This window comes from Fundulus heteroclitus, chromosome 3 (genome assembly GCF_011125445.2).
Source record: "Fundulus heteroclitus isolate FHET01 chromosome 3, MU-UCD_Fhet_4.1, whole genome shotgun sequence".
NCBI lineage: Eukaryota > Metazoa > Chordata > Actinopteri > Cyprinodontiformes > Fundulidae > Fundulus > Fundulus heteroclitus.
Window position 1 is genome coordinate 21,594,713 of NC_046363.1, and position 14,316 is coordinate 21,609,028.

General features: G+C 43.0%; 2 protein-coding genes across 4 annotated transcripts in view; both read left to right on the forward strand.

The window, feature by feature from the left end:
- ankrd28b (ankyrin repeat domain 28b) overlaps positions 1-3,617 on the forward strand; it is a 45,235-nt gene extending 41,618 nt beyond the window's left edge. For 2 of the 3 annotated variants that reach the window (XM_036132740.1, XM_012862634.3), the window contains one exon: positions 2,033-2,313. In XM_036132740.1, coding sequence (XP_035988633.1) covers positions 2,033-2,313 — 281 coding nt within the window. Of the gene's footprint in view, positions 1-2,032 lie in introns of all 3 variants that reach the window. The other variant, XM_012862633.3, reaches the window with a different exon arrangement.
- Positions 3,618-4,500: 883 nt separating this feature from the next.
- hacl1 (2-hydroxyacyl-CoA lyase 1) lies at positions 4,501-14,063 on the forward strand. Its single transcript, XM_012862686.3, has 17 exons — positions 4,501-4,650; positions 4,779-4,883; positions 4,974-5,014; positions 5,115-5,195; positions 6,596-6,668; positions 6,741-6,818; positions 6,909-7,003; positions 7,094-7,206; positions 8,125-8,260; positions 10,009-10,114; positions 10,219-10,302; positions 10,380-10,481; positions 10,567-10,721; positions 11,689-11,847; positions 12,356-12,463; positions 12,574-12,760; positions 13,825-14,063. Exons 1-17 carry the CDS (start codon positions 4,600-4,602, stop codon positions 13,855-13,857), a joined length of 1,707 nt encoding a protein of 568 aa, XP_012718140.2. The 5' UTR covers positions 4,501-4,599; the 3' UTR covers positions 13,858-14,063.
- The last annotated feature ends 253 nt before the right edge of the window (positions 14,064-14,316 follow it).

Genomic DNA, 14,316 nt, shown 5'->3' on the forward strand with positions numbered 1-14,316 from the left:
AGAAACGGCTCCCCCTGACCTGGAAACGAGCTCGGACAGCTTCAGAGCGAGCAGCCATCTGCCACAGTCGGCTCTGCCAGGGACCGCCGACTAAATGTGACAACGCTGGGCTGGCAGACGTTTAACAGGAATCACAGATCAGATGAGTGCAGGTGTAGAGCTGCAAATGCCTGGTTTTAGATTCTTGGAGGAAGTAAAAATAAATCGCAACACAGAGAACTGGAACAAGGTTGTCGGCAAGCAGGTCGGTTGTAGAAAGCAAACGAAGCAGAAGGGGGATTCAGGACAGGTTTCCTAACAGCAGGGTTCTGGGCTGACCTGGCATTTACGCACGTTTGTGTTGATTCAGATAAAAGTATCTGGCTGCTTCACATGCAGGAAAACCCAATGATTCAGCTGGTTCTTCTACATCAGGTAGCTTCAGTATCAGTGAGCAATGCGTTTAGGGGGAACCTGGAAACAAACTGGGCTCCCACACTGCAAAAATGAAACTAAAAATAAGTTGAATTTTCTTAAAATGTATGTATTTGTCCTTGATTTGAGCATGCAAATAAGATGATCTGCCAATGGAATAAGATTTCTGCACTTACAATAGGAACAGCTCATCTCCATCATCTTACTTCAAGTGCAATATATATAATTATCTTATTTTAGGGGTCAAAATACTCATTCCATTGGCAGATCATCTTATTTATCTGCTCAAATCAAGGACAAATACACTAAGTTCAAGAAAATCTGACTTATTTGTGGTTCTGTTTTTGCAGTGCAGCGAGTCAGCTGCATGAAATTGGCCCTAACTCTTGATTTAGCGTCTGGCCTGTTTTTTTCCATTAAGTAGATTTCCCACAATGTGTCTCTTTTTAAAACTTGTCTTCAGCGGAAAATAATACAGATGATCTCCCCTTTAAACCATTTTCTCAGACTGCCGTTTTAAAACGGGCACCTCTGAAGGCGGTGTGAGAGGAACCGGTCCTCCAGATGTTCCGACTGCTTTCACACCTGCCCCCATCAGAGGCTGATCTTTAATCAGTTCATTAAAAATATTTATCATTGCTATTGATGCTGTTCTAACTGTTCATTTTAAGCTTTAGTTTAATAGAAATGAGTCTGGTAGTTCATGATCTGTAACCCCCAGTAGGGCTGGGCGATATGGTTTAAAAATAAAATCTCCGATTTTACTTTACCAAATCCGATTAATCGATTTCTTTTTTCCTCCTTTTCTTTTCATAAAAAATTAATTTAAAAACTTGCTTTTAAGAGCAGGCTTCACATCACTTGTGTAACTAAGGTTAAGAAAATAAGTAAATGAGTAAATTAAAATGCCTCGCATTACGGTAAAAAAAAAAGCTTTCCTTTTACACTATTTTGACAATATATTTTCCTAAACATATATTCAGCATTGCGTGCTGATCTCTTCACGGAAGCCTAATGATTAATTTGGAAAAATAAAATCCCGATTTTCCAAAAATTTATTCTTAAAAAAAAATGTAAACTTGAATTAATCGATTAAATCAATTTATCGCCCAGCCCTAACCCCCAGTTGGTCGAGGCAGATGACCGTTCATACTGAGCCCGGTTCTGCTGGAGGTTTTCCTTCCTGTTAATGGGGAGTTTTTCTTCCCACTGTCGCTTCATGCTTGCTCAGTGTGAGGGATTGCAGCAAAGCCATGTACAATGCAGATGACTCTCCCTGTGGCTCTACGCTTCCCCAGGAGTGAATGCTGCTTGTTGGGACTTTGATGCAATCAACTGGTTTCCTTATATAGGAAATTTTTGACCAATCTGTATAATCTGATTGATTCTGAATTTGTAAAGTGCCTCGAGATGACATGTTTCATGAATTGGCGCTATATAAATAAAATTGAAATTGAATTGAATGATCTTTTCTAGTTTTGATTAAAAAAAAATAATCAGCAAAACTTGTAAAGTGTATGTTTGCTGGAACATATTGGTGGTAATTCTTTTTTAACGTATAGATGAATTACCGCGTTTAAGGAGTAAACGTTTAACATACGCCTCGTTGCTTTTACAGGCTACACGCCCGCCTTGGCTTGCGCCCCCAACAAAGACGTCGCCGACTGCCTGGCTCTCATCCTGGCCACCATGATGCCTGTGTCCCCCTGCGCCCCGGCGCCCGCCGTCCCTTTCAGCGGCGTCAACCACTACACCGCCAGCCCCTCCAAGAGCGCCACCTTCGACAGCCTGCCGGCGCTGCGAGCCGAGCACACCTACTGCAGCTTCAACAACATCAGCCACCACGACGGCTTCTACAAAGACGAGGAGCTCAACGACTCGGACTCAGAGACGTACTGAGGACGGGCGGCGGAGGAATCGCGCTAAATGCACAAACACATACACTGTGTCTTAAAAAAAAAAACAACAACAACAAAAAAAGAACAATCACCCACCGCAAGCTTGGGAGGGCTTATGAAGACGCGAGCCCCCCCTACAGGAGCCTTAAGAGTCTCCGCCAGAGAGCAAAGGAGGGGGAGGAGGTGCAACAGGCTGGCCCATGCTCATCCCAACCTTCTCCAGCACAAGGTGTCCTTTTGGCTGATGCCGGAGCTCAGTAACCACTGCTTCAACCGTCGTTGACTTCTCAAGTGCTAAAAACTGAACTGGTCGGCCAGACGGCAGCTGTTTTAAGGCAATAACGCGCTGATTAAAAAAAAAAAAGGGGGGGGGAGATAAACCAACAGGGACCAAAAGACGCGGATGAATTTTAACTCTGTTTTAACTGCGTGAACGACTACGACTACAACAAAACGAGCTTTCAGGCGGTTTATCGGTTAGCAAGCGTAAAGAGAGAAGTTTCCATCCATCGGTATCTGCACACTACATCCGCCAGAAGGATTTCCCGGGTTTCTAAGTCATACGGAGGGGATGGTTTATGTCACCACATCGAAGTTTTAATATGCCCATTTTAATGTCTCACAGTCCTCATCCTTTAGGAATCCGACACACTGACCGGAGTACATTTAAGACTTTTGGTACAAGCGGCAGGTCAGTGTGGGGGTTGCTCGACCTTTTCCTTTGTACATTGACCTGTTCATCCCAGTTTAGAATTCAAACAATAAATTATTTGTACACTTTTGGTTGCTTTTTGTTTGTTCGTTTTGTGCCTTCATTAGTCACTGAGGGGAGGGCTGGGGGGAGTAACCTGGGTTTGTGAAGGCAGCTGTGAAAGTGTGCTTTAGGTGAGTAAAAACCACTGATCTGGCACTGAGGCGTCTGTGACTCTGCTTTGCAACGAGAAACACTGTAAACCAATGACAGCATTTTGGAAAGCATTTGATTTTCTTCTGAGTGACCTTCCCCACCCCCCACCCTCTAATATTAGTTTTGCTTGCTTAATCTTAAAGGAAGAAAAAAAAAAAAAGAACCCACACACTTATACTTTGTTCACTGAAAAATATTTTAACTGGAAATATGTACATTTGCTAGAATCAATAGAATGGGAAGGATTTTTGTTTCTTGTCCTTGATTTTTTTCTTGCAGAGGAATGAAACTAGCATGTATATAGAAATTATGACTGTGAATTCAAAATTCCAATGAGTTATTTCAGTACTGAGATTGCTGTATATTTTATGAGTAATAAATGAGTTATTTAATAAGGAGCATTGGTCTTTCATTCCGGGATTGCCTATAAATATTTGCTTTTATTGCATCATAAGGTGGACTTTCAGATGTGTCACAGCAGTTGAGCTTTTGAAAATCAGTAAATAATCACAGATCAGGCTTTTAAATGGCTGAATTTGAATTATTTTGTGGTCATGAAATATTCAATGTGAGCTGATATCAGAACCAGTTGTTGAGGGAGAACGTTGCGCCAGAGGCAGCCCAGGATGTGGGGCCCAGACAAAATTTGACTCAAGTTCCCAGTTTTGATTCACAACAATAAGAAGTTATCTAAATCTCATTCAGCATCCTTAGTAGTGTTTCAGCTCAGGCTAAATTGGAAAGGAGGGGTCAGTTTTCTTTTTTATTTATTGTATTTATTAATAATAATTTAACTTTATTGATCTCACAATGGAAAAATTCACTTCTGCATCTTAACCCATCCCCTTGGGGAGCAGTGGGCTGCCATTGTGTGGCACCTGGGGAGCAATTCAGGGTTAAGGGTCTTGCTCAGGGACCCAGAGTGGCAGCTTGTGGGAGTTGAACTCAGAACCTCTGGGACCAAAGCTCTGTGCTCTAACCACTAGGCCACCACTTCCCTTATTTTTATATAAGTTCACGCATACCCTGGCAACAAAGAAATTATAACTTTTGGAGGATTTTAAATCGTCAATTATGAGCTGTAATCAAACGCCTGGTTTGCTTTGTCTTTAAGCTAAAGTAGTTCCAAGTTGATTCTGGATTTAGAGTTGAGCCAAATAGTGCGGATCTCAAAAAAACATCCGGAATTCCCATCCCGCAGCCCCTTGGAGGAGGTCAGAAGGGGACTCGCCGCTGATTGGTCAGCTATCCGGAAGCGGAAAGAAAAGAGGCGTGGCTATGGTGCCCCACTGCCCAGAGGCAAAGAAAGAAGTGACAGCAGTTTGATGAGAAGTATCCAACTTGATAGACCTCTGCGTGCTGCTCGGTCCTCCAGGAGTCATGGAGGAAGTGACAGGCGCTCAGCTCATCGCCGAGTCTCTGAAGACCCAGGTGAGAACGGACGACTACACCATGTGGCTTTAACTCAGCAAAACTAGTCAAGAGTTGCAGAACCTTCCTAGTTTTTAAGACATTTCTGTCACTGATTTCACTTCGAGCTGCTTGTCCCCCCACCGCAGAAAGTGGAGTTCATGTTTGGGATAGTCGGCGTACCTGTCATTGAAGTGGCCATGGCTGCTCAGGCTGCTGGCATCAAATACGTGGGAATGCGTAACGAGCAGGCGGTAAGCAGCAGCAGCAGCATAATCTGTGACTGAACCATTACAGTGTAACTTTTAGATCTCACAGCTTGTTCTGTCGCCCAACAACAACAGGCGTGCTACGCTGCGTCCGCGGTTGGATACATTACGGGGAGGTAAAAGACCTTGGCTCGCTGAACGGCGACAATGTGCGCAGCTGCGGCGCTGCTTTTGTTACTAACATGTATCTGTCTTCCTGTTGCTCTCTGGACCCAGACCGGGAGCATGCCTGGTGGTCTCTGGACCCGGACTCATCCATGCTCTGGGTGGGATGGCCAACGCCAACATCAACTGCTGGTACTACACTATAATAAACTTTTCTCCTGCAGGTGCACTCCTATTGCTTTCATTCATACCCCCAGAACTGTTTTTTTGTTTTTTTATGATCGCATAGTTTAATTGTTTTTGCAAGTAAAAACTCTGAGAAGTGCAACGTGCATATGCATTTGTTCCCCTTTTAAACCAAGAGTCCTAACAATTATTGTCATTTAAATAAACAAATATAGCTCATTTAATGTTTGTTGGAGGACATCGGTGGAAAAAAAAAACAAGGGTCTGGAAGCAGAGAAGTTCGTTTAATGGGTCAAAGGCCAATAATTTCCCCGGGGTGGAAATTTTGATTTCATGCTGAAAAGTATGGGCCCGAAAGCATGACATGACTGAAACATCATTAGTTCAACTTTGTAGTCCAACTGTTTTTTTTTTTTTTTTTTATATATTTGCTTTTAGTTTCAATTTTCCCATGTTTTAATTTCTTTGCAGATTTTATTCCAACTTGCTTTTATTCTGTTTTATTTTCCTATGTTTTAATCATGTAAAGCACGTTGCATTGTCCTTGTAATGAAATGTGCTGTACAAATAAATTTGCCTTGCCTTGCCTTGCCTTGAAAAAACAGAATCATAAAGATCAAGGAAGAGGCACCTTAAGACAGCCGTTATTGAAAGAAAACAATAAAAACTGCAGTTTGTCGCATGCCGAGCAGGGACACATCAAGCCTGGTGCATTGTGATGTGGTCAGATGACACCCAGGTTGAGTTTATTGTCCCACATGACTATGTGTGGTTAAAAAAATGAACACTACACATCACCCTGTGAAAGAAAGAAAACACCCCCCAATGTGAAACACGGAGGAGACATGCAAACCATGGCGTTTAGTTAAATGAGTCTTTTTGTTGTTGTTGTTTTTTTTTCTTTTCTTTTGGCTACATCCATAGGGCAGTTTGTGCGGAAGAAAACGATGAGTGTAGTTTTACTCTGACCTCACTACCCCACGGTGAAGCATGGTGGTGGCAGCATCATATTGTGGGGGACGCTTTTATTGAGCGGGAAACCGAAACCAGGAGAGATCTAAATATGGTAACTCCTGACTCTGGGTTGGTGGTTCACCGTTTATTGCCTTTAAAGCACATTGTTGACTAGAAGGGCTCAGGTAAAATACAGGCCTTCATGAAACCTGGACAACTGGGACAGGGCTTGAAAACTGCTGCCCACAGACTCCCTATATTCAGTCTGACTGAGCCTGGGCTATTTTGTTTAGAAGAATGGGCAAAGCTGGTAGGGCCACACCCCTACAGACCTGGATCAGTAAGTGAAAGATGAACCATTGCACCGGATCTTGAGGTTGTAATGTGAAATGTGAAAAAATGATATGGACGGTTTTGCACTGTGCTGTAAAGGAAATGTTGACTCCACGCAGGCCGGTGATTGTGATCGGAGGCTCCTCGGATCGGAACCAGGAAACGGCGGGGGCCTTCCAGGAGTTCCCTCAGGTTTGCACGTCTTCTGGAGGACCGTTCTCTGACTCCAGCCACAGCGCTGACTCTCTTTTTATTTGTTCCTAGGTGGAGGCGTGCCGCCTGTACAGCAAGTTTTCTGCCAGGCCTAGCAGCCTGGAAGCAATCCCCTCAGTCATAGAGAAGGCGATTACATTAAAAAATAAAAATCAGTTTTCATGTATCCATGAGTTTCTTAGAAGTTAATGACATTTCATCGTCTTTGCTCGCCCACAGGCAGTCCGCACCAGCATATATGGGCGCCCCGGTGCTGTCTACGTTGACATCGCAGGGGACATGGTTAATGCCAAAGTAGAGCGGGACAAAGTCAGGTTGGTTGCCATTCTTTTGCGTTCTATTTATTTCAAGCGGCAGCTCGTGTAAAGTGTAAAAGAATAAGATTAAATGGCTCTCTTCTGCAGTGACGTGTCCTGCTGTCCACCCCCGCCTGTGAGTTTGGCGGCCAGTGCTGCCGTTGAACAGGCCGTCGCTGTCCTAAAAGCAGCCAAGACACCTTTAGCCATCATTGGAAAGGGTAACATAAAGAAAACCTGTCTTTGTTTCAGCTTTTTGAGTTAAATCACCGCCAGTAGGGGCTTATTTACACTATGACTCCAACAGTGCAAATCATGTGGAAAATATTTATGTGACAGGAGGAAAACTAAAAGTTGTGTCAGAATTCAAATACCTAGGCATCCTAATAGACTCTAAACTAACTTTTAAATCCCAGATAGAAAAAGGTGTGCAATAGAGTTACATTCAGTATTGCAAATTTCCGTTTCATAAGATCACACTTGTCACTCCAGGCAGCTAAATGTTCATGTACAGTATGGTACATGAACAGTATGGTACATGAACATCCCCTACGGTCTTACAACCTGGTCACAGGCAAATAAAACGACACTAAAAACCTTTAGAATTTCTTAAAAAACAGACTATCAAAATGTTGGATAAAAAAAAACATCAAAATATCACCATTGGGCCATTTTACTAAAACATAAGCTTTTACACTGCAAACACGGACCTAAAAATAAGTAACATTTTCTTAAAATTAGTGTATCTGTCCTTGATTTAAGCAGGTAAATAAGATGATCTGCCAATAGAATAAGATTTTTGCACTTAAAATAGGAACAACTCATCTCCATCTTATTTCAAGTGCAGGATGTCTAATTATCTTAATTTAGGGGTCTAAATACTCATTCCATTGGCAGATTATCTTATTTACCTGCTCAAATCAAGGACAAAAACACTATGTTTAAGAACATTTTGCTTATTTTTAGATCCATTTTTTGCAGTGTAAGCTGGGAAAATGTCATATAGTATTCAAACCTCTGTCTGTTTTACAAAATCATCCATGGTCTGCCATCTCCGTCAGATCAGGAACACACAGAGTAACACGAGGGTCAGCCTTACAGCCATACACACATTAATTAATGTTTGTGTTCTGCAACAGGAGCAGCTTACGGCAGAGCGGAGGCAGCACTGCGGGAGTTCGTGGAGGAGACCGGGCTGCCGTTCCTCCCCACGCCTATGGGGAAAGGAGTCCTGCCTGACGATCACCCCAACTGTGTGGCCGCCGCCCGCTCCAGGTCAGCCGGCTGCTTTCAGCCGTTTCATTTGGGAATATGCTCTGTCTGTGCGTTAACAGCTAAGTGTGAGAAAAACAATAGATTTTAGTTTATCTTTACATCTGCACGTTTTGGTCATGATCCATAAACTTTAACAAAACATCTAAAAAGAAAATCATCTCCTCGCTTGCCAAGAAATCCTTATTGCAGTCTCAGCTGGACATCCTAAAAAAAAGAAAGGAAACTCAGAATAAAGAATAAAGTGAAAATGCTCACAAGGCTTACATACCTTTGGCTGTAACGATACATATCCGCCAATGTAAATCAAAGATGGACACAAAACAATTTGAGAAATGAAGATTCCTGTATTTTATTTTTGCCTTTTCGTCTGTGGATCATAATGTGGGCCTTTTGATAATCTGCATTCCTGCACCCACCTAGAGTGTTTGTGGAAAATCGCGAGCTTGACCTCTCAGTGGATCTAGCGCCTTTTTAAAGGTAGAGTTTGTGATTTTTCTGGAAATGTAAGTTTCCAGAAATGGCCAAGACTCTTTTTGAATTACTGTGCATGCGCAAAACCGCTTTACCTGCTCTTCTGCTCCTCAGGGGGATCGCGTGAAAAATAATTTCCCACTTCCACTCTGGTCTTTCTACTCAGGCCTATCTCTTATTCTCATAAACTTGTACGCGGTTCGCTTCTTGTGACTCTCAGCCATGTTCAAAGTCTACGGTGAGAGCAGCTGAGCTACAATGAACGGCTAACACTGAAGCTAACCGCTGAGCTAACAAGATACATAAACACAGGAAGTGCGCAGCCATCAAGGCAAACTAACAAGGAACGTACAACACACATTGGTGTTATTTGAGTGCGTCAAAGCAATTGATTGTGGGATGACCAATAGATGAGGCAATATCCTGGAACTTAAGGGACAGACGGGTGCGTGGGACGAGACATGAAGGCATCTGATTATTATTATTATTGCATTTGGACCGGATGACAGGATTGGTCAGAGTTTTTACAGCCCTGAAGCTTTCACAGTGATCACATTTTTAAAGCTCCTTTTTCTCAATACATAATGTATTGACTGCTGCCAGGAAGGAAGGACCACTTCAGCCAGTATACCGAAAAGTGTTTCTGAACAGGATTACCAACTGAAGCTTTACATTTAGAGCTGAAAGACCTACGGCTCATAGTGGCTGCAGCTACATAAGTTGTTGTCAGCCCCCACAGCATGACAGATACTCCATGATGGGGTTCCTGTCCACCTCTTCATCTCCTTGTTCCACAGCACCCACCTAGAGTGTTTGTGGAAAATCGCGAGCTTGACCCCCTGCTAAGAAAGCTCACACGTCCAGCTAAGGACTTAATAAATATAGTAAACGTAAGAGATAAGATAAGATAGGCTGCTTTGTTGATCTCACATTGGGGAATGGCCAATACAAAATGTCATTGTCCAGTTGCACAGTTGCAAGTTTGGCAACCGATAAAATGTTTATTTTCGTTATGGTAGGACAGAAACGCCCCTTTCTGGCATCTCTCCCAAATGAGCAGGTGGTGTAGAGCGTTAGAAAAGACTTGATGCCAATATGACTGTTTGCGATAAAAGCTTCAGGTTCATTCCCTTTTTTAAAGAGATTCTAGGTCTGGTTTCTCAACGTTTTTTTTTTTTTTTTTTTTTTTTGCTGGGATTCTGCTACAGCTCTGAAATCTGAGTTTATTTCCAGGCAAAAAATAGTCTGAGGTTGACGCTGTTGTTTCTGTTGCAAAGAGCCCTCCTTCAGGCCGACGTCGTTCTCCTGCTGGGAGCCAGGCTAAACTGGATGCTGCACTTCGGTCTGCCGCCCAGATTCAATCCTCACGTCAAGATCGTTCAGGTGCGTAAATCTGCACGACTAAAGCAACCGATGCCTGGTTTAAAGCCAGGAACGCTGCAGGAGGCGCCGTGCCGTCATAAAACCAAAGCGCTCGCTTCTCGTAGGTCGACCTGTGCGCTGAGGAGATGGGAAACAACGTGAAAGCGGGTGTGGCCCTCCTGGGGGACGTCGGCGCCGTTGTCACTCAGGTCTGTCGCGGGATCCGCTGGTTAAAACCGGCTCCAGATGTGGACAGGTTAAATCATTTCAGCCGTTTTCCCTCCAGCTTCTGGTGTCCGTCCGCAAACACGGCTGGAAATATCCCGCTGACACGGAGTGGTGGAGCGCGCTCAGCCAGAAGATTGCTGCCAATGCAAAAATATCAAAGGTGGGTCTGACCCGTCCATTTTTTGCCCAGCCTGCTTCCAACCCTTTGCCGGTTTTGCTGATTGAAGCTCTTGCTTTCCTTCCAGGCCCTCGCTCTTAAGGAGACGTTGCCCATGAACTACTACCCTGTGTTTCATCACATCTCGCAGCTGCTCCCGCGCGACTGCATCATCGTTAGCGAGGGCGCCAACACCATGGACATCGGACGCACCATGCTGAATAACTACCTGCCCCGGCACAGGTGAGGCAGCCTCAATAAACAGCGTCAAAGCGCAAAGGGCTGCACAGGAGATGAGGGCACAGGAATACAATGGTTTACTGACTGATCGGTTATTTTTACAAATCCTCAACTATTATGGCTCACTGCCAGAACTGATCACAATCCCTCCCTTGTTGATGTAAATATTTCTGAAAATCGGTTAAAACGTCTAGCCTCATTCCCAGAAGTTTACTCACAGTATTTATCATTTGAATTCAAACCACAGCTGACATTTGAATGGAGGACGTCTGCAGTGAAAGGCCAGGTTTCCTAACACCTCTGTTAAAGACGTGAAAAAAGCCTATGTAAAAAAAGTTTGTCTTTTATTGAAGCAGCTTAATCTCAAACTGAAAATGATATAAAAAAATATAGGAAACTTTAACTTAAACACGTTTTTTTTTGTGTGTGGGGAGAAAAACATGAGAAGATATAATGGCCTTAACAAAATTAGAGGTGGCAGACTTATTAGTTCTAGTAGCCCTAAAAATATCCCTAAAAAGAAATGAAACTGAAGCATTTAAACAAAAAAGAAGATTATTATTGAGGCTTTTTTCAGTTTGGTAAAAGTGTCGAAGAGATTCTTATTATAAATCCACAACTTCCGGTTTCTCTGGGGTTTAAACATGACGTGACGCAGCGACCCGTATTTATCTTGCAAAGAAAAAAAAGGTCAAAGATCTGTTTGCTCACACATTAGGAAATGTTATAGGACTAGATTAAATCCTGCCCAGTTTGGCAAAACGGACGGGACATTGGATTTTTTTCCCCCCACAGAATAAAAGTGCTCAAATTAGAGGATGGAGTTTTCTACTTTTTGTTGTTAGATTGGCATAAAAGATTCAGTACTCTTAAGATTTTTTTTACACGTTTTATAAGGGGTGCCAATAAAATTGACTGACTGAAGTCTAAATATAAGAGACTGTGTGAAGTAACTGTGGCGATGTGAAAGGTTGGACGCGGGCACCTTCGGAACGATGGGAGTCGGCCTTGGCTTCGCTATAGCAGCAGCTGCCGTGGAGAGGACCAATATCAGACCCCAGAGAGTCGTCTGCGTGGAAGGAGACAGCGCCTTCGGCTTCTCCGGCATGGAGGTGGAGACCATGTGCAGGTCCATTACACCATTTTCATATTAAATATACATACACACACACATTAGGGCCGGACGATAATTCAATAACAATATATATCGATCGATACACACGTGGTGCATTAGGGAGAAAAAGGGTCAATAAAAAGTTAAATAGAAGAGTTTTCCTTCCTTTTGCATTCTAGCCTATAATGTAGGTTAATACTGCAGTCTTTAGACATTAGAGCACACGTTCTTTTTTTTTTTTTTTTTTTTAAACTTGCAGTTTTGGTAAAAAAATTGGTTGACTAAATGGTTGAAATCAGTGTTTGTGTGTTCTGTATCTAAAAATAAGTTATTAAGTAGCCGCATAAAATGGCCAGGGCTGAACTTTGAATTTTCCTGATAGTTAGTAATCAATATGACTTTTCTATTTTATCAATACGCTTTTTTTTCTATAGAGTCCAGCCCTAAATATAGCATTAGTTTGTCCAACACCAGCAGATATTACATTTAATCTAATTTTCTTTTTTTTCTTTGTTTTAAATAGGTACAATCTGCCTGTGATCATTATCGTGGTCAATAATAACGGCATTTACAGTGGGATGGACCCCGACACGTGGAAAGAAATGGCAAAAATGGGCGACCTGACCTCTGTGTGAGTGTTTTTCGTAAATGAGGAAATGGCTTCAGTGCAGCGTGGACAGCCTGATCTGTGTTTGCACGTTTTAATCAGGCGTGTTATAGTGAAAGCTTGCTCTCCTTCAGAGCCCCTCCCGTCTCCCTCCTGCCTGAGGCCCGCTACGACCAGGTAATGACGGCGTTTGGAGGCCGGGGCTTTCTGGTCAGGACTGCGGAGGAGCTGCGCGGCGCCTTGCAGCTCAGCCTGGAGGACTGGGAGAGGCCGAGTCTGCTCAACGTGCTCATCGACCCTTCGTCCGACAGAAAGCAGCAGGTATAGCAGCACCTCAGTAATTATAGTCTGTAACTTTTCTTCCATTTCACAGTCATGCCCTTGCTCTTGTGTATCAGGTATAAATCCCACTGAAAATACTTGGAATATTTGTAATGATAATCTGAAAAATCGTACAGATGTTCAAGGGGAATTAATTATGCAATAACCATGAATATAAAAACAACTTTAAAGGTGGGGCACCTTCAGTCTGCAGTAACGATTTGACTAACATCTTTAACATGATTAAGGCTAAACACTAGAGCTACAGATGAAAGGGGGGAGTACATTTGAACGGACGCCGCCCTGTGGCCTGGGTTGGTAACTACAACACATGAATATAAGTGAATCCAGTCCTATAAACGCTCTCCAATCCGTGGGAAACTGTTACGTTTTCCAAACAGCACAACATATTGTCTTTTAAGGAGTCAGGACGAAAGGGTGAACAAACTAGTTTCTATTCACCACATCCCCCCGGGGGCTGCAAATATTCCAAAGCGCTGTTTTATTAGCTTTTGCAGGAAGTTAGGAGGAAAGCCGGTCCCTCTTTGACGCTCACAGCAGCGCGGCCGGCTGTGTTTAAAGGCAAAGAGTGGTGCGGCTCAGGGTTCAGCGCGGAGCATCAAACGCCTCGTCTCTCGTCTCATCCTCCCTCTGCTTTGTGGACCGACGTCCCGCACTGAGCATTAATCCGTGCACCTGGGGTGCACAGCCGAACCGTTGTCTCCCCCCTCGCTATCCCTCCATCTTGCTTTAAGCTGACCTTTCTATTTCAGGGATCCTGTAATTAGAAAGCTCAGCCCTCTTTGTTTATGTTGAATGTATCCACGCAACCCTTGGCAGGCAAATCTGAAGGTTGCATGGAGGTCTGTGTGTCTGGTACCCAGCCCCAACGGCAGAAGAAAAAACATCCCCACGTTTGAAGTGGCCTTGGCCTGTTTGGTGTTTTACAGATATTTATGATTATAGGACATGAAGTTGAGTCTGTGGATGTTAAAACTAAATCCCTTCGCTTTGTCGGAGCAGATGCGTCCTAGAAAGTCTAATGGATGGTGATGCTTTTGCAGGAGTTTCCTTGGCTCACGCGCTCCAACCTTTAAGACTTCAAACCATCATCCGGAACGTCATCCGAGGAGCAGCGAGGGTTTTCTTCTGGATGCTTTAAAACATGAAGCCGGGTTAATTTTATGGCTTGTTTCTATGAAATAATGACTTTTTAATGATTCTCACTACTCTGTTGGAGCCAGCAGCCTTTTACGGTTCATACAATGAAGCTTTTTCCTTCATAATTAATCAGTATTTTCTTCTAAATATAGTTGTTTTTTTAGTATGACCTGTTGAGATAATGAGAATTAATACAGTGTACTATAATCTTTAAATATTTTCTTACAATGACTTGTGAAATGAGTATTTTGTCCAAGCAAACCAATAAAAACAAATGAAATGAAAAGGTGTTCATTTTTGATTTCTCACATTTTTAGCCAATCTTTGAGTTCTCACTTGAATAAGAATATAATTAAGTGTGTTATCTACGTACACAGTGATGAAGTACAATTATG